The sequence below is a fragment of the Eschrichtius robustus genome, chromosome 20 (genome assembly GCF_028021215.1).
Source record: "Eschrichtius robustus isolate mEscRob2 chromosome 20, mEscRob2.pri, whole genome shotgun sequence".
Lineage (NCBI taxonomy): Eukaryota > Metazoa > Chordata > Mammalia > Artiodactyla > Eschrichtiidae > Eschrichtius > Eschrichtius robustus.
Window position 1 is genome coordinate 58099984 of NC_090843.1, and position 18998 is coordinate 58118981.

The 18998-nt window shown below is 49.7% G+C and overlaps 1 protein-coding gene across 1 annotated transcript in view; it reads left to right on the forward strand.

Annotated features, from left to right (window-relative positions):
- DNAH2 (dynein axonemal heavy chain 2) overlaps positions 1 to 18998 on the forward strand; it is a 94147-nt gene that overhangs the window by 57049 nt on the left and 18100 nt on the right. Inside the window, exons 39-62 of the mRNA XM_068529806.1 lie at positions 1235 to 1453; positions 1697 to 1814; positions 2027 to 2163; positions 2681 to 2818; positions 2908 to 3066; positions 4516 to 4668; positions 4847 to 4938; positions 5268 to 5466; positions 5619 to 5843; positions 6823 to 6927; positions 7671 to 7859; positions 8061 to 8146; positions 8275 to 8405; positions 8563 to 8712; positions 9059 to 9226; positions 9473 to 9633; positions 9912 to 10051; positions 11465 to 11597; positions 11709 to 11848; positions 13149 to 13359; positions 13581 to 13697; positions 13868 to 14009; positions 14704 to 14873; positions 15010 to 15126. Coding sequence (XP_068385907.1) covers positions 1235 to 1453; positions 1697 to 1814; positions 2027 to 2163; positions 2681 to 2818; positions 2908 to 3066; positions 4516 to 4668; positions 4847 to 4938; positions 5268 to 5466; positions 5619 to 5843; positions 6823 to 6927; positions 7671 to 7859; positions 8061 to 8146; positions 8275 to 8405; positions 8563 to 8712; positions 9059 to 9226; positions 9473 to 9633; positions 9912 to 10051; positions 11465 to 11597; positions 11709 to 11848; positions 13149 to 13359; positions 13581 to 13697; positions 13868 to 14009; positions 14704 to 14873; positions 15010 to 15126 — 3600 coding nt within the window. The remainder of the gene's footprint in view (positions 1 to 1234; positions 1454 to 1696; positions 1815 to 2026; positions 2164 to 2680; positions 2819 to 2907; positions 3067 to 4515; positions 4669 to 4846; positions 4939 to 5267; positions 5467 to 5618; positions 5844 to 6822; positions 6928 to 7670; positions 7860 to 8060; positions 8147 to 8274; positions 8406 to 8562; positions 8713 to 9058; positions 9227 to 9472; positions 9634 to 9911; positions 10052 to 11464; positions 11598 to 11708; positions 11849 to 13148; positions 13360 to 13580; positions 13698 to 13867; positions 14010 to 14703; positions 14874 to 15009; positions 15127 to 18998) is intronic.

Consider the following 18998-nt stretch of genomic DNA (forward strand, 5'->3'; position numbering starts at 1 on the left):
TAAAATCTTGCATTTGTTTGAACTTATTTGGTTGCATTGGCTGTGTATTTAAAAATGTCACACTCTTCTGGGACCCACATGGGTCATGGTTCTATAAGCATTTCTTTATTTTTCATTTTTATTTTAAAAATTTTCAATGGAGTATAGTTGATTTACAATGTTGTGTTAGTTTCAGGTGTACAGCAAAGTGACTTAGTTTTATATATATATATTTTTTTTCACATTCTTTTCCATTATAGGTTATTATAAGATATTGTATGTAGTTCCCTGTGCTATATAGTAGGTCCTTGTTTATTTTATATATAGTAGTTTGTATCTGTTCATCTCAAACTCCTAATTTATCCACACCTTTCCCCCTTTGGTAACCATGAGTTTGTTTTCAATGTCTATGAGTCTATTTCTGTTTTGTAAATTAGTTCATTTGTATCATTTTTTTTAGATTCCACATGTAAGTAATATCATGTGATATTTGTCTTTCTCTGTCTGACTTACTTAAGATGATAATCTCTAGATTCATCCATGTTGCTGCAAATGGCATTATTTCATTCTTTTTTATGGCTGAGTAATATTTCATTGTATAAATATACCACATCTTCTTTATCCATTCATCTGTTGATGAGCATTTAGGTTGCTTCCATGTCTTGGCTATTGTAAATAGTGCTGCTATGAACATTGGGATGCGTGTATCTTTTTGAATTTGAGTTTTCGTCTTTTTAACTTAGGTGATGATTTGTTTAATGTCTGGCTCCCCCACCAGACTGTGGGCTCTGCGATAGGATGAACACTAATTTGTTCTCGGCACCCAGCACACTGCTTGGCACATACTTTAGAGGCTGAATAAATATTTGTTGAATGATATTAGAAAAGACGTGTAGAGCTGCGTGTCAGACATTGTGTTTTACATTGACTATCTTATCTAATACAACAGCCCTAAGTGGGAAGTACCATCATTACTCCCATTTAACAGATTAGGAAACTGAGGCTCAAAGAAGTTAACTTGCTCAGGTTCACATAGCTGAAAGCTGGGGACCCAGGCTGGCTGACTCCAGAGCCCAATCTCTTAACTCTGCACTTGGCCAGCCTCCCAAGGAACAAACAACTGCCAGGGTGCAAAGGGCCCTGGTGCGATTTTTAATGGTTTGCACATTATCCTTCTGGGTATCGGGGAGCTTTTGAAAGTCCTTTACAAGCAGCACCCTTTTTCTTCTGCTTCCTGTATTTTCCCTTCTCTCAGCTGCAGGAGACCATTGAGCAGGAGATTCGGGATATGGGCCTGCAGACCACCCCGTTCACCCTCACCAAGGTTATCCAGCTGTATGAAACCAAGAACTCCCGCCACTCCACCATGATCGTGGGCTGCACAGGCAGCGGCAAGACTGCCTCGTGGAGAATTCTTCAGTCCTCCTTGTCCTCCCTGTGCCGCGCCGGAGAGCCCAACTTCAACATTGTCAGAGTACGGACCTGGGACAGTGGGGCCACTGGAGGAGACTTGAGTAGCAGGAAGACAGTGAGGCTGGGGGCAGGGATGCGTAGGTGTCTGGGAGGGCGGTGCAGACCAGGAGGGCGGCCTGGGAGGGATGAGAGAGACAGGGGCCAAATACAAATACCTGGAAATAAAGGGAGGGTGGAAATAAAGGGACATCTTGGGATTTGTGTCAGCTGGCAGCTCAAAGCCCCCTTCCTGTGTCATTTTTAGGAGTTCCCTTTGAACCCTAAGGCACTGTCCCTAGGGGAGCTGTATGGGGAATATGACCTCAACACTAATGAATGGACAGACGGCGTCCTGTCCAGTGTCATGCGGACGGCTTGTGCAGGTACCCAAAGGATCTTGGGGCAGGGAGAGCAGATGCCTAAATCTCCTGCGGGGGTGGGCAGTCTGGGGATAGAAAGCTCATTTTTGGGGAAAAAATGCTTGGGGAATGCGGAGATCACTAGGAAGCAACTGCTTGCGTCTCCAGGGAGATGACTGTGGAGGGAGGGCTGGGTAACAAAGCTCTGGTTTCCTTATCATCCACCTCTGACCAAGACGAGAAGCCGGATGAGAAGTGGATCCTTTTCGATGGCCCTGTGGACACACTGTGGATTGAGAGCATGAACTCTGTCATGGACGATAACAAAGTGCTGACCCTTATCAACGGAGAGCGCATCGCGATGCCTGAGCAGGTTCGGGAGTGGAAACTGGAGGGCCCGGGGCGGGGCTGAGGGGAAGAGCAGGGGCGTCCAACAAGAAGAGGAGGTTCTATAGGAACGCCCAGGAGGAGGATGCCTGGATTCAGGGCAACCTGTGACTGAAGAAGAAATGCCCGTCTTACCACAGACGCTGAGGACAGCTGTATAGAAAAAACTGTGTACTAGGACGCACCGTGTGGACTGAGGCAGCCTCATTGCCACCGACATATGAGGGATGACCTTCCGTTGTGCACCCAGAGTTACAATTCGTGGGCTTTTGTAAAGCCCACCCTTTCCCACCCGCTCAAACAATGTGAGCGAGAGAGTGATTTTTCATAAGGATGACCTTGAATAAACCCTGATTTCTTTTAACGAACAAATCATTTGTAAAGCTTAGGTCTTTATTCATCCTGCCACACGTGGTACTCAGTAGAGACACCTTGGGGCATCAGAATTCTGGGTGTTTTTATTACTGAGGGAAAGACAAGGTTCTGACCAAGTATATCCATAGGTGTCTCTCCTGTTCGAAGTGGAAAACTTGGCAGTGGCCTCCCCAGCCACCGTGTCTCGCTGCGGGATGGTGTACACTGACTACGCTGACCTGGGCTGGAAGCCCTATGTTCAGTCATGGCTGGAGAAGAGGCCAAAGGTATGAAGGGAATGGAGGAGAGGAGAGGAACCGGTGGGGCCTGCGGGGGACACAAGAATAATTCAGAGCCCCTGCTTATTCAACTCCAGGTAGAGGCAGAGCCTCTTCAGCGCATGTTCGAAAAGTTCATCAACAAGATGCTGACCTTTAAGAAGAACAACTGCAACGAGCTGGTGCCCCTCCCGGAATACAGCGGCATCATCTCCCTCTGCAAGCTGTACTCAGCCCTGGCCACACCGGAGAACGGGGTGAGGGGGGACCAGGGCAGGAAGGGCTCTCGACCTCCCGGGACAACTTCAGGGAAACGGTGTGTCTGAGACACAATTGGAACATGAGGCTTGAGTGGAGCAGAGACTCCAAGGGGAGCCCTCACCAACCGTGGAGGCAGCGAGCGGTGTGTGTGTGCGTGCCTGTGTGCGTGTGTGCATGCGTGTGCTCACGCGTGTGTGCGTGTGCATGCGCACGTGTGTGCTCACACGCACGCGTGTGCATGAACACTGGGAGGCCAAACTAAGGACTCTAAATCAGATATAGTACACAATGGGTCTCACTGTAATTTCCTGCCCATATGTGGGAGCTGAGGATAGTTCATTTGGTTCCTCATTTCTCCATCCTTTCAAAAATTAAATATTAAGTCTTGGAATCTGTGAGGCCTTGGGATACTGTTTCTTTTTTGTTCGTTTTTAAGATTTTTTTTTTTTTTTGGATATGGACCATTTTTAAAGTCTTTACTGAATTTGTTACAATATTGCTTCTGTTTTATGTTTTGTTTTTTTGGCTGCAAGGCATGTGGGATCTTAGCTCCCCGACCAGGTATCGAACCCGCACCCCCTGCATTGTAAGGTGAAGTCTTAACCACTGGACCGCCAGGGAAGACCCTGGGATACTGTTTCTGCTGGGAGGAGCTCCCCATCTAATCTGATGAGGGGTTTTAGAAATTTTCAGATTAACTGATATTTAAGAAAAATTTTGTTTGGTTTAGAATTATGGAGTAAGGACCAAAATTGGGTATTTTTCTGTTGAGATTAAATCACTGCCTAGAAATGGTTCATATTGTTTTTAAGGACATTGCCAGATCACTCAACTATTAATATAAAGTTATATAAAAATTAAGATCTATAACAGTATGTGTCATTCCTGGTACGGTTAATATAAATTAAAACTATGTAGGTGAAGTTGCAAAATGACATAGGGGAAAAGGCCAGTAATATAGTGTCAGTGGCACCCAGCTGCTGAGGAGGCCTGGGTAGGGGGAAGAACGCTGATGAACAAAACAAAGAGAGGAGGGCAGTCTAGGTAAAGGGAATGGCTTTTGCAAAAACACAGAGACACACGAGTCAGTCCCCACTGGGCAGGGTGGGTGATGGGTGGATGGTGTTGGCGGTGTTACAACCCCTCTTCGCTGCAGCAGAGACCCCGAGAAGAGGATGATGAGATGTGTGTGTGCTGGAAGGACAGACTAAGGACTCTGGATTCAATATGGTAGACAGTGGAGCCTCAACACAATTTCCCACCGTGTCTCTGTAACTTAGTAGGTTTATTTAAATGTTTTGATTTAGCTTTATCTACAGCCATATGGTTTTCCAAACAGAACCAGGAAGGGAGGGAAACTCTAAGCCTTTGTGATGAGCTGCCACAATTAGACGCCTCCACCTCTTATAGATTTACGGTATTTCCGCTTCTCCTTTTCCACCCAGGTGAACCCAGCTGATGGTGAGAACTTTGTCTCCATGGTAGAGCTGACATTTGTGTTCAGCATGATCTGGTCTGTGTGTGCCTCCGTGGATGAGGAGGGCCGCAAGAAGATTGACAGTTACCTCCGAGAGATTGAGGGCACTTTCCCCAACAAGGTCAGGGCCCTCAAACCCAGCTGCCCTATTTTTCTGCATCCCTGATCCTTAGACTCTTCTTGAGCTTCAGCCTGCCACCCAGCTCTCTTTCTTCTGCCCAGTGGTCTGTGAGCGCTTTTTCTGAGCAGGGAAAAGCTAAAGGAAGGCTTTGGTAACCCGCCACACGTTCCCTCCTCAGGACACAGTGTACGAGTACTTTGTGGACCCCAAGATGCGGAGTTGGACATCATTTGAGGAGAAGCTCCCTAAGAGTTGGCGCTACCCTCCAAAGTGAGAGCCAGGCCTGGGGGGTGGGTCAGGCTTGGGGCTGCGGTGGGTGGGAGATGTGGTGAGAGAGCAAAAGAGGGGTGCAAAAGTGAGCTATGGGAAGAGAGGGTGGATCCCAAGGCAGAGGTGACTTTCCAGTGCAGGAAGCGGGATCTAGAGGAAATGGGACAGGGTCCTTCAGGAGAATGCCTGATCCCCAGGCCCCGCAGGAGGCAGGCTTGGTGATTAGAGAGTGGTGATGCCGGAGGAAGATAAACACTGGGGGGCAGAAGGAAGCGGGAGTTAGAAAGCAGTGGGCCACGATCTTGAGACACAGTCCCTTTCCCCACCAGCTTCCCCTTCTACAAGATCATGGTGCCCACCGTTGACACTGTCCGCTACAACTACCTGGTGAGCACCTTGGTGGCCAACCAGAACCCCGTCCTGCTGGTGGGTCCCGTGGGGACTGGAAAGACGTCCATCGCTCAGAGTGTCCTGCAGTCCTTGCCCTCCAGCCAGTGGTCAGTGCTCACGGTCAACATGTCTGCGCAGGTGTGTGGCAGGACCCAGGGCCAGGCCGCCAGCTCCCTGCTCTTTCCCTGCCTCTGCTCCCCCTTGGGATCCAAGTGCCTGGTCGACACTCCTCTCTAACCCCGTATTTCTCCTGGGGGACCCAAGCATTCATTCTGTGCCTTTTTCACCAGACCGCATCCAATAACGTGCAGAGCATCATTGAGAGCAGGGTGGAGAAGCGAACCAAGGGTGTCTATGTGCCATTTGGAGGCAAAAGCATGATCACCTTCATGGATGACCTAAATATGCCAGCTAAGGACACGTTTGGGTCCCAGCCCCCCCTGGAGCTGATTCGCCTCTGGATTGACTATGGCTTCTGGTACGATCGAACGAAGCAGACCATCAAGTACATTCGAGTAAGCATCCCGAGAATTTGTTCTTCAGGCCTCCGTTCCTGCCCATGATGGGTTCAGTCTCCGCTCCTCTGGGACCCCAGGATAGAATCCTGTAAGCCTATGTTCCTCCCCACACAGGAGCGTCCTGCCTTTCTCAGGACCCAGACATCTGGCTCCTAGGTTATCAATTCCTGTTAGTAACTCTCCTCACTGACTGTCCTGTGCTTCGTGACCAAGGGAGCCTGTCCTCCAACTTCCACTCCTTTCCCAGGCCTCTTACACCTCGCTCCCATGGCAACGCTGATGCCAACCAGAGCTGCCCATAACCCCCTCTCCAGGCCTCTCCACCTCCCACTGTTTCAGTAACCACCTCCACTCCCCACCCAGAGTCCAGGCGTCTCCCTTCAGTCCTGACTTTTCTCCCGTGGGATTCTGAGTGTCTTGTTTCTTTTTCCTGAATCAATAGGCAGCCATTCCAGCCTGATACCTGGGGCACTCATCTATCTGGCCCTCGGGGTCCAAAACTCACCTAATAATATATTCGTATGTTTCTGAGAAAAAACACGCACATACATACACAGATACGTGTGTGTGTGTGTGTGTGTGTGTGTATATATATATATATATATATATTTAAAATAGAAAAGAAGAGAAAGTCTAGAAGACGTAATCAAATGTTGTTTTTTTAACTTACCTCTATTTTCCAGTTTGGGAACATGGATTATAATGATGAAATAAGAACAAATACATTACTTTAGTAATTCTGTAAAAATGTCCCAAATCCCTTCCTTCCCCTCACCTTTCCCTGCCCCTACTGCTCCGTGTTTCTTCCTGCTCTTTCTGTCCCTGTCTTCCCTCTTCCCGTTTGTCCCTCCATCTTCTCTCTTCCTCCTGGCTCCTCTCACATCCTCCCTATTTCCATGCTCCTTCTCTTCCTGTCCTCTCACCTGTCTCCACCACCACCACCCCCCACCTGCCCCATCTGGTCTTTGCTCTCTAGGACATGTTCTTGATGGCTGCCATGGGCCCTCCCGGGGGTGGGCGGACCGTCATCTCCCCAAGGCTGCAGAGTCGCTTCAACATCATCAACATGACCTTCCCTACGGTGAGGGCATCCTGAGGGCTGGGGGAGGGGACTGTAGAAGGCACAGCCATCTGTGGCTCAGAGAGCGACAGGGCAGATCACTGAGGGGCCCAAGGACCTCCAGGGCTGAGTTGCATTCAGGGAGCTATGATACACAGAGGGGAGACTGCTGTCCGCAGGAGCCTTGCTTCTGCTGAGCTAGGAGGGCTGCAGGGTGACAGTGCAGCCTGGCTCTGGCATGTGAAGCCTAACATTCCCAGTGGGCAGAGAGTGGGGGCCAAATGGACCAGGAAGGTAGATCCTCAAAGCAGAGAGCTGGGAGCGGCCCAGGGCTAGGGTGAGGCGAGGGAGCCACTCAGGGGCACCCAAAACCCTCGGAAATCAAGATAAATAATATTTTCATGCAACGTTAAAAAAAGTTAATGCCAAAAATTCACGATGAACAAGACACCAAAATTTTAAATAAGTACAAGATCAGTATAGTACCGTGCTGAGCCGCATGAGAGCCTGAGGCAAAAGGAAAAACCAGCAACACGGATCCCATCTTTATTTAAAATGTTCGTATTTGTTCATTGTGGACAGTTTGCATTAATCTTGATTTTTAAATATTACACTAAAGCATTATCCTCTTGATTTCTGAGGGTTTTTTGTGCCCCCCTTAAATTCTGCCCCCAAGACAAGTGCTTTTCTCCCCTGACCCTAGTCCCCCGCCTTGGCTGAAAGGTCATGAGCCCGCAACGTTGAGTCTGAGAGCCTGTTTCTAGGAGTCCCAGATCATCCGGATATTCGGCACCATGATCAATCAGAAGCTCCAGGACTTTGAGGAAGAGGTGAAGCCCATTGGGAATGTGGTGACCAAGGCCACCTTGGATGTGTACAACACCGTGGTACAGCGCTTCCTGCCCACGCCTTCCAAGATCCACTACCTCTTCAACCTTCGAGACATCTCCAAGGTGAAACTCTGTCTGACCTTTTGCCCCTTTGGCCCAGCACAGCCTCCTTGGAGGCATTCTCCTCTCCTCCAGGTAAGCCTTGGAGCTCAGCAGCATCCCACACACCCCAAACCACCCCCATCCGGGAATGCTGCCTTCTCTAAAACTTCTGGAGGGACTCTCTTCCCTCCCTCCATCCCACTAGCCACGCCCCTTCCCTAGGTGTTCCAGGGCATGCTGAGAGCCAGCAGGGACTTCCACGATACCAAGTCCATCATCACACGACTCTGGATCCATGAATGTTTCAGGTGAGGTAGCTGTGCCTGCCAGATCCAGGCCTTCCCAAGCCCAAGCCCCCACCCCCCACCCGCCTGTCGCTTCCCCAAGACCACGCTCCTCTTCATTCCCAGACCTCACCCCAGCTCCCTCCCAACAGAGTCTTCTCTGACCGACTAGTTGACACGGCAGACATGGAAGCCTTCGTGGGCATCATAAGTGACAAACTCGGCTCCTTCTTTGACCTCACATTTCATAACCTTTGTCCCAACAAACGTTCTCCCATCTTTGGTGAGCTGGGAGCTGTGGCCCCTCTAGGCTGGAGACTCTCAGGAGATGGGTTAGAAGGGGAGGCGGGGCACCAAGTCCCATGGATGCGTAGGGCCCTTTGGGGAAGCCTGGGGAGGACCAGGCATTTGAGATCTGCCCCCCTCTTCCCATGACCCAGGGGACTTCCTGCGGGAGCCCAAGGTGTATGAAGACCTGACAGATCTGACGGTCCTGAGGACAGCCATGGAGACGGCGCTAAATGAGTACAACCTGTCACCCGCCGTCGTGCCAATGCGGCTGGTGCTCTTCCGAGAGGCCATTGAGCACGGTGAGCACCTCCTGCTCCCGTCCCTTCTCCAGCGTCCTGGTTATGGGATATTCCAAGGAAATGGGAATCTCTTCCCAGGTTGCTCCCAAATCAAGTCTCAGAAGTTGCCTTCCTCCCTAACCCCAGATGTGCTTGTGGCCATGGGTGGGGTTTTCCTTGATGATGGTGTTTAACAGAGGCGGTGGAGGTTGAGAGTTGAATTGCTACCAGTGCTTCAGGCACCAACCTCTTCCCACGCTGCCTGGTTCCTCTGCTGCAGTTTTAGTCGTCCCAGTCCCCAGCCTAGGGCCTGGAGGTCCCCTGAGGTTGTTCAACCAACTCATTACCCTCACCCCCTACCCTCCAGTCACACGGATTGTGCGGGTCATTGGACAGCCTCGGGGCAACATGCTCTTGGTGGGCATTGGGGGCAGCGGACGCCAGAGTCTGGCCCGCTTGGCCTCATCCATCTGCGAGTACATCACCTTCCAGATTGAGGTCACCAAACATTATCGAAAGCAGGAATTCCGAGACGGTAACGCTGGGTTTCTGAGGTGGAAGAGGGTTTGGGGCTGGGAGTGAAAGATCAGATGCCTGAACTTCCTGTGATGACAAGTGAGAGGAGGGATGGAAGCCGGGTAGGGAGCCGCACCAGGCCCGGGTGGGGTACAGGACGGTGTCCTGTATGTGTTGCCAGCTGGGGGAGGGCTCCTGAATCTCAGAAGGGGACGGAGGGACATGATGGTGAATCTGAAGAGTCTTTCCGTCTCCTCTGGCCCAGATATCAAGCGTCTGTATCGCCAGGCTGGGGTAGAGCTCAAGGCCACGTCCTTCCTTTTTGTGGACACCCAGGTTGCTGACGAATCATTCCTAGAGGACATTAACAACATCCTCAGCTCAGGCGAGGTCCCCAATCTCTATAAGGTGGATGAGTTTGAAGAGGTGCGATCCTTCCACACCCACTACCAGTTGGTTCTTTGGCCTTCCTAACTAAGCCCTTCTCACCTAATCCCAGAGGATGCTGCTGTGGCACCCCCTCCCCCCAGCCCCCCGTTAGGTGGTGCTTCCTCTTCTGCCATCTTCCCTCGCGGGACGCTAGTGGGCCGAGCTGCTTTAAAACCCACACCCTGTCAGCCCAGCCCCACCTGCTGCTCCCTCCTCCCTCCCACCCTGGGTTCTGCCCTTGAAACCTCAGCCCTCTGACTGGGGCCTCCGCGCAGATCCAGACGCTCATCATAGAGCAGGCCCGCGCGGAGCAGGTGCCCGAGTCCTCGGACAGCCTCTTCACCTACCTCACCGAGCGCGTGCGGAACAACCTGCACATCGTCCTCTGCCTCAGCCCCGTGGGCGACCCCTTCAGGTGACTCTTGTTACAGCCTTCTTCTCCCTCGAGGCCCCCCACTCGTCGCGGGGTCCTCCTCCCCGGCTCTGGCCTCTGTGCCTTCTGCCAGCGAGACTCAGGAATAGCGCTGGCCTCTCCAGCCCTGTACACCCCGTCTCCTGGCCGTAGCCTGTGTTTCTTTCAGCAAGTTCCTGCTGCTTACATGGGAGCCTTTTGGTGTATCAGATTTCTTTATTTTTCCAGAAGATGGAGGTGGTTTTTTTGTTTTGTTTTTAAATTTTTAATTGTGGTTAAAAACACATAAAATTTAATCATTTTAGCCATTTTTTTTTCGGGTTTGTAGCTTGTCTCTTCACTTTCTTTAAGTTTTGTGTTGTTTTTTTTTTACTAAAGAGAAGTTCTTAAATTAAAAAAGAATGTTTATTTATTTATCTTGGCTGCCAGGTCTTAGTTGTGGCACACGGGATCTTTAGTTGCGGCATGCAGCCTTCTTAGTTGCGGCATGCGTGCAGGATCTAGTTCCCTGACCAGGGATTGAACCTGGGCCCCCTGCATTGGGAGCACAGAGTCTTAACCACTGCACCACCAGGGAAGTCTCTAACCGTTTTTAAGTATACAGCTCAGCAGTGTTAAGTATATTCACACTGTTGTGCAACAGATTTCTGGAACATTCTCATTGTGCAAAACTGTAACTCTATACCCACTGGACAACTGCCCATTTCCCCCACCACCCCCAGGCCCTGGCAGCCACCCTTCTACTTTCTGTTTCTGTGAGTGACCACTCTAGATACCACGTAGAGGTGGAATCATACAGTATTTGTCTTTTTGTGACTGGCTTATCTCACTTAGCATAATGTCCTCAAGGTTCATCCATGTTGTAGCAGGTGCCAGAATCTCCTTCCTCTTTAAGGCTGAATAATATTCCATCGTGTGTATACACCACATTTGATCCATTCTTGGTATGAGTAGATTTTCAAGGGCACCGGAAAATAGGAGGACAGAGAACTTGTGCAGAGAGGCAGTTTGGGTTACCATTTTGTTTATCTTTTAATATTTTTGGTTTATGGCGTATGTACCAGGCTCTGTGCTAAGCATTTTACATGTGTCACCCCATTGAATCCCCTAACAGCTCTAGTTAGTATGTTTTGTTATTCCCATTTTAGAGCTAAGGAAAATGACGTTCAAAAGATTACATCACTTGCCCCAAGATCCACACCTAGTTGGTGTGGAATCGGGTCTTTCTGACCGCAGAACCTGTTTCTAAATTCTGCACTGAATCAGCTCTGAGGGGAGCAAAACCTGGACAAGGAGATACAGGGGCACGAGGGTGGGGCTTTTAGGTTCCTGGGGAGCGGGTGGAGCTGTGACGGAGCCCGTCGCTGGAGGCTGAGTCTGCGATTGGGCTTAACTGCCTCTCGAAACCCGCGCCAGGAACTGGATCCGCCAGTACCCAGCCTTGGTGAACTGCACAACCATCAACTGGTTCTCAGAGTGGCCCCGCGAGGCCCTGCTGGAGGTGGCTGAGAAGTATCTGGTGGGAGCAGACCTGGGGACCCAGGAGAACGTGAGGCCCTCCTCCCCACCTTTCCTCACCCCCCTGCACCTCCCGCCCATTTCTGTTCTCTGTCTGCCTTTACTCTTGCTCTGTCTCACATCCTCTACGAATTGGCCTCAGATCCACAGGAAGGTGGCCCAGATCTTCGTCACCATGCACTGGTCAGTGGCTCAGTATTCCCAGAAGATGCTGCTGGAACTTCGAAGACACAACTACGTCACACCCACCAACTACCTGGAACTTGTATCTGGATATAAAAAGTATGATGAAGAGTAGGGGGCACAGAGGGCCAGGGAGTTTGGTGTCTTTCGAGGGTGCTTGGTGAAATGAAGTCATGGAAAATATCCAGGAGCTGGCCAAGGGGACCCGCTCGAGAACTGGGATGTTGATGTGGAAGGGCAGAGATGCCAGAGACCTTGATTCTGTCCAGGAAGTTAAACAGAGAGATGGGGTTTCCAGGGGACGTGGCCACCTCAGGGGCCCTCTGGCTGTGACCACTTTATACACCTCTCTGTCCTTATCTTCTAGAATGATGTCTCTCTTCCCAACCACAATACAACTGTGACATTATATTTTGGGTATATATGACAACGTAGGTCCTCTTCTGTCTGCCTTTAACATCTTCTAGACTTTCCACCATTCCCAAGAATTGTATATTCATTCATTAAGTTGTACTGACTGCGTTTTTATGTGCACAACACAATAATCTGCTTTGAAGGATATAAGAGTAAGGTAAAAAAAAAAACCTCACTTATTGGATTTAGTATTTCAAAGGTGAAGAAAAAGCCATTTGTAATAATAATGATAGCCAACATTAATTCATTCATTTAAAATATATTTTTGAGCACCTACTCTGTGCCAGGCACTACTTTAGATGCTTGTAATATATATGCCAGTTAACAAAATGAAGTCCTTGCCTTCCCTGGGTACATAGGCCAACATCCTGTTTAGGATTTCCCAGTCACTGCGTTAAGTTCTTTACATGCATATTATTACTTAATCCAGAAAACAATCTTGCATAGACATTTTTCTTTGGCTGTACAATGTTAAAACTCATTTTTGAACGAGTTGCCAACATTTAAAACTTGGGGAGCCTTAGAAAACTCCAGATTTCCAGTCTGTCTTGAAGCATCAGAAATTGTGGCGATACTGAGCCCATATTCATTCTCAAATGGAAAAAAACAGGTTGGAGTCCAGGGATGGCCACCCCCTGGAGAGAAGTTTGTGTTTTCTGGTTCACTGCAGCCCCCCTGTCTGCTGCACAGCGGGGAAGAGTCTCAAGTAGGGAAGTGGTGTGATGAAAACAGTAGCAAGCAAGCTGATTCTGACAGCGGTGTGTAGAGTAAATCAGAGGCACGAGAGTCTGGAAGCAGAAAGACCGGTTGGGAGGCTGTTGGCAATGATCCAGGCAGGAAATGATAAAAATCTGACTAGGATGGTGTCGGTGGCAACGGGCAGGAAGACAGGGACCAGAGCCGCTCTGGGAAGGAAGAGACTAAATGGGCCTCTCCTTTCTGGGCGCCCCGGTTCCTGAGGCCCCGATCCTACTCTGTCCCCTAGCTTGCTGGCAGAGAAGCGGCAGGAGCTGCTGGACCAAGCCAATAAGCTGCGGACGGGGTTGTTTAAGATCGATGAAACTAGGGAAAAGGTGGAAGTGATGTCTTTGGAGCTGGAGGATGCCAAGAAAAAGGTGGCTGAGTTCCAGAAGCAGTGCGAGGAGTACCTGGTCATCATCGTGCAGCAGAAGCGGGAAGCGGATGAGCAGCAGAAGGTGGCCCCGCCCCCTTCCCCTGCACTGCTCCCGCCCCGCGTGCCCCCTGCTCCCCGCGCCCGCCGGGCAGGGGCTCCCCAGTCTCCACTGGTTACAGGGCAGGGAATGGGAGTTCCACTCCTCATGTTTTCTTTAGCTTTCTCTTTCTCTTACCACCAACACCGTCACCGCCACTTTTGCTCAAGGTGAAGTCAAAACCCTCGTTTTCTTTTCATCCGTAGGCTGTCACAGCCAATAGTGAGAAGATTGCGATTGAGGAAGTCAAGTGCCAGGCACTAGCTGACAATGCCCAGAAGGATCTAGAAGAGGCATTGCCAGCCCTGGAAGAGGCCATGCGGGTATCGGGGCGGGAGGGCTCAGGAAGGGGGTGGGGCCGGCCTTCTTTGTTCTCAAAGTCCCTGGGGAAGTAGGGAAGAAGAGGGGAACTTCAGCTGGGTCCTATCTCCATAAAGGAACCTGTCTTGCCACCTGAGTCGACTCTTGTCCCCAAGTTAATCCCTTTTCCCAGGCTCTGGAGTCTCTGAACAAGAAGGATATAGGAGAGATCAAGTCTTATGGACGGCCCCCTGCCCAAGTAGAGATGGTGTTGCAGGCAGTCATGATTCTCCGAGGCAGTGAGCCCACCTGGGCAGAGGCCAAGAGGCAGCTAGGTAAGCCAGGGATCCGGAAGGTAATTAACGTGAGTCCACCCAGCGTTCCCTAATCATCAGCTGGGTGTCAGGCACTCGGAGAGACAGAGATGAAGGATGCATTGTACCAACCCTCAAAGCACAGAGCCTAGTAAGGAAGAGAAGGCATAAATGTCAGTCAAGTTTCTTTGGTTGTAAGTAACAGAAAACGACTCATCTTAATTTAAGCAAAAAACAAAAAAAAGAAATTTTCATAAAGCTATAAGAATTATAGGAATATATCACAGAATCCAAGGACAGGAATGTCTTCGCTCGCCCATCCTCCAAAAACACAAGAATCAGAAAAGGGAAAACAAGAGTCTTTCTGTTTTATTCTTGTGATAGTTTTCCTGCTCTGAGTTCTGGTGGTAGAATGTAGCCTGTAAGCTGTGGTTTGGTGGCCCCTGCCCTAGAAGAAGGTGCAGAGTATATAGAAAGAGTGGTGTGTGGGGCAGTTGGGCTGAGAATGTTGAAGGTAAGTGATGGGAGATGAGGCTGCAGAGGTCTTGGAGGCCCTGGGAGCTTCGAGGGTCTAGAGAAGGGAGCGAGGTCAGCGGAAGGAGCTCGGGATGAGGGCAGATATGCTGGCCTTGGGAACTGAGCCCAGGAAGCATGTGGCCTGGATGAGGAGGGGGGTTGGGCCCTCTGGCTGAGGCCCCCTACCTTCATCCCACAGGGGAACAGAACTTCATCAAGTCACTGATCCACTTTGATAAGGACAATATCTCAGATAAGGTCCTGAAGAAGATCGGGGCCTACTGCGCCCAGCCGGACTTCCAGCCTGACATCATCGGCCGCGTGTCACTGGCTGCCAAGTCCCTCTGCATGTGGGTTCGCGCCATGGAGGTAAGCGGTGGCCAGTGCGGTGGGGAGCAGTGAGGCCAGCCCAGGAGAAGGAGGGATGGAAGACCCAAGTGGGAAGGAAGGATCACGGGCAGGTGAGTGGGTGGCGGGTAAGAGGGTGCCTGCTGTCTCCCCGCAGCTGTACGGGCGGCTGTACCGGGTGGTGGAGCCCAAGCGGATCCGCATGAACACTGCGTTGGCCCAGCTTCAGGAGAAGCAAGCAGCCCTGGCCGAGGCCCAGGAGAAGCTGCGTGAGGTGAGCCTCACTCCCGCGTTTTCCGTTTTCCGAGGTGGTCCCTCTCCCAGATTTCCGAGGGATGCTTCCTGACTGTTTATTTTTCCCTGTCAAATTCTACTCCCCTCTCCCTTACAGTCCTGTCTGCCTCCCCGTCTGTGCCTTGTTTAGACAGGCTGCCTCTGGCTCAGAAAGCTAAGCTGACTGAGAGGGTTACAAAGGCACAGGGGCACTGTCCCCAAGGAGCCCTTCCCAAGACTGACCGGGGAGCCGGCAATGTCTGCTATCCTTCGTTGGGGGCCCTTTGGAGAGGGACCCTGAGACAGTAGCCGATGAAATCTGTGTGGCAAACGTGTCTTTGCCAGGGGGATGGGACAAAGGTGTCACACTGCTGCTTGGACCTGGAGGAATGTGAGGGCTTTGGAGCCTGGGGAGGGGACGGGGTCGTCTGGAGGTAGAGAGGGGTATTTCCCGTGAGCGGGCTAGACAATCCAGAAGGTGATTTCCTACAAGATATATGCACAAGTAACTCCCTAACCAGGCAGCATATAAGTTATTATCAAGAGTTCAAAATTCTTCCAGTCTATCATTTAATTTTCTATCATTGATTTGATAGGTAATATAAATACATCCACATGGTTTGAAATTTAAAAAGTACAAAAGCATATCCAGTAAGAATTCTCTCTCCCACCTTCTACTCTCTAGCCACCAGCTCTGCTCCCTTGAAAGCAACCCATATTACAAATTATTGTTTCTCCATCCAGGGATGTTCTGTGCTTGTATCGGCAAAATTTCTTTTCTTTTTTTTTTTTTTATATTACTTACACACACTGTTCTGCACCTTCCTATATTACTGACTTATATATCGAAGATTGTTCTATATCAGTGTATAAAGAGTTTCTGCTTTCTTTTTACCGCTGCGTGTTATGCCAGTAGATAGCTAGACCATCATTTTTCTTTTTTTAAATGGCCGTGCCACGCAGCTTGCAGGATCTTAGTTCCCTGACCTGGGTTTGAACCTGTGCCCCCTGCAGTGGAAGTGAGGAGTCTTAACCACTGGACCACCAAGGAAGTCTTTTTTTTTTTTTGTGTGTGTGTGTGTGTGTGTGTGTGTGTGTGTGTGTAGACCATCATTTATTTAACCATTTCCCTTTTGGAAAGACAGATTCATTGCTTCCAAGTTTTTCATCTTCACTTGCCCTCTAACTTGGTTGACGCTATCTTTTTTTTTTTTTTAATAAATTTATTTATTTATTTTTGGTTGCATTGGGTCTTCGTTGCTGTGCATGGGCTTTCTCTAGTTGCGGAGAGCGGGGGCTGCTCTTCACTGTGGTGCGCGGGCTTCTCACTGCGGTGGCTTCTCTTGTTGTGGAGCACAGGCTCTAGGCGCACGGGCTTCAGTAGTTGTGGCTCATGGGCTCTAGAGCACAGGCTCAGTAGTTGTGGCACATGGGCTTAGTTGCTCCACGGCACGTGGGATCTTCCCGGACCAGGGCTCGAACCCGTGTCCCCTGCATTGGCAGGCAGATTCTTAACCACTGCGCCACCAGGGAAGCCCACTGCAATACTCTTAATTAAGGCCACCCTTGCAGACTACATCTTTCCTCTGCCCAAGTCCAGTTTCCTAGAAGTTGCCCTCCTTCAAACATCCTGCTTCTATAGAAATAGCCACTCACCCGTGGATAAAGCTGCAGCCACCTGCCAAGGTCAGAATATCACAGGGTTGGCTTAAAGACTTCCACTCAGAGGCTTCCCTGGTGGCGCAGTGGTTAAGAATCCGCCTGCCAATGCAGGGGACATGGGTTTCGAGCCCTGGTCCGGGAAGATCCCACGTGCCGTGGAGCAACTAAGCCCGTGCGCCACAACTACTGAGCCTGTGCTCTACAGCCCATGCACCACAACTACTGAGCCTGTGCTCTACAGCCCGTGAGCAACAACTGCTGAGCCCACATGCCGCAACTACTGAAGCCCGCATGCCCTAGAGCCCGTGCTCCGCAGCAAGAGAAGCCACCGCAATGAGAAGCCCACGCACCACAACAAAGAGTAGCCCCGCTCGCCGCAACTAGAGAAAGCCCGTGTGCAGCAACGAAGACCCAACGCAGCCAAAAATAATAAATAAATAAAAATAAATTTTTAAAAAAAAGACTTTCACTCAGGCCATAGAGGTTAAAAGCCAACCACACAAGTGTAGAAACCCACTGGGCTTAATACCAGCCTCTGCAGGTCACCTAGGTCGAAACACCTGTCCACACCCTGCTGTCTGCGCAGGAAACCCACAGCCCCGCCAAAAACTTTGTGGTGTGTTTTCTGGTCTGCAAATACGTATACTCTTGAACGGATCTGAGAACTAGCAGCCTTCTTCTATACCCAAGTTCTAAGCAAATTGAGAAATAATACAAAAGGCATTTGGCCAAAATATCACCTTTAAAGGCTAGGTTGGAGGATGTGGCTGACGTCTGTGAACAAGCGGCCCCCCTAGTAGGGACCCCATCTTCAGACAGAGTTACCTGGTCTTGGGCATTTCTGGGGGGCCAGAGTGGGACTTGTGCTCACCCCTAAAAGGAAAGGGCCTGAGCTCAGTCGAGCAGTCCCAGTTTATTTTTCCCAATTTTACCAGTCAGATCAGTCACCACCTCCCCTGGAGAAGGGGTGAGAAAAAGTCCTGGAGGAGGTCTTCCAACGCACAAGGGAATGACTAAAACAAAAAACCGTAATAAGACACGATCCCAGAGGAAAAAATAAACCCAGAGAAAATTCAGGTTACAGAGAAAACTTGGAAAAGCAGACCTAGTCTAATTGGTATCATCAGACAGAGTGATTAAGGAAGAAATGACATCCACAGAACAAAAATAGGATGATGAAAGTCTAAACAGAGAAAAAGAAAGAATTCTGGGAAATTTAAAAATGATCAAAGTATGACGTTGGGTGGAAGGGTAGGAGGACAGCGTCATGGACTATAATATAAAACCCCAAACCAGAAACAGACAACGTGAGAGAGAGATAAGAGACACGATCCAACCCATAAGAATTTCTGAAAGAGAACACACATAATCAGAGATACTACAAGAAGTATTTAACAACCAGCTCGGCACACAGTGACCTGTCAGAATGTGTCTCAGCCGCGAGCTCACAGCCAGCCACCTGGTTCACACTGGGCACCAACCCGGGTCACAATGACATCGACACTGTTTATTGGCATTTGACCTTTATAATCAACCTAGAGACAGAGCACAGAAGACCGAGGGTGGCCTCTGAATGGGAATGTTGTCAACCTCGACGATATAAAAATAGGACATACAGCCTAAAAAGTTGGGAAGTGGACACAGGTCCACTGGGGGCTGAGGGAAAGACAGGGCAATGCCTTTGCAGTAGATAAAATAGAACACAGTTTTAACATGTTTGGACTTCCCTGGAGGTCCAGTGGTTAGGACCCTGCGCTTCCACTGCAGGGGGCACAGGTTAGATCCCTGGTCGGGGAATTAAGAGTCCACATGCTTGGAGGAGCTGTAGAAAACAAAGAAACAAAAACCGTGTTATTTAACATTATAAAGGTAGCCAGTAGGAGAGAGAAAACTATTAGGAGTAGAGAGAAAGGGTTGGTGGTATGGAGGTATAAGGGAATCAGATCTTCATCTATCACAGCATAGAGTCCATAGAAATAGTCTAACGTTGATAAACCAGGAAACAGCTGTATAGAATATACTTGTAGTATCCGTAGAGGATGCACTGGAAGAATATTCAAGAAACAGGTCACATTGGCTACCTCGAGAAGGAAGCTGGGTAGATAGAGAACAGGGCTGGGAGGAAGATTTTTTCATGCTCTTATTTATGCCTCTTGAATTTTTAAGTTACTTATTCACAAAGTAAACAATTAAAATAGAAAAGAAATAGCA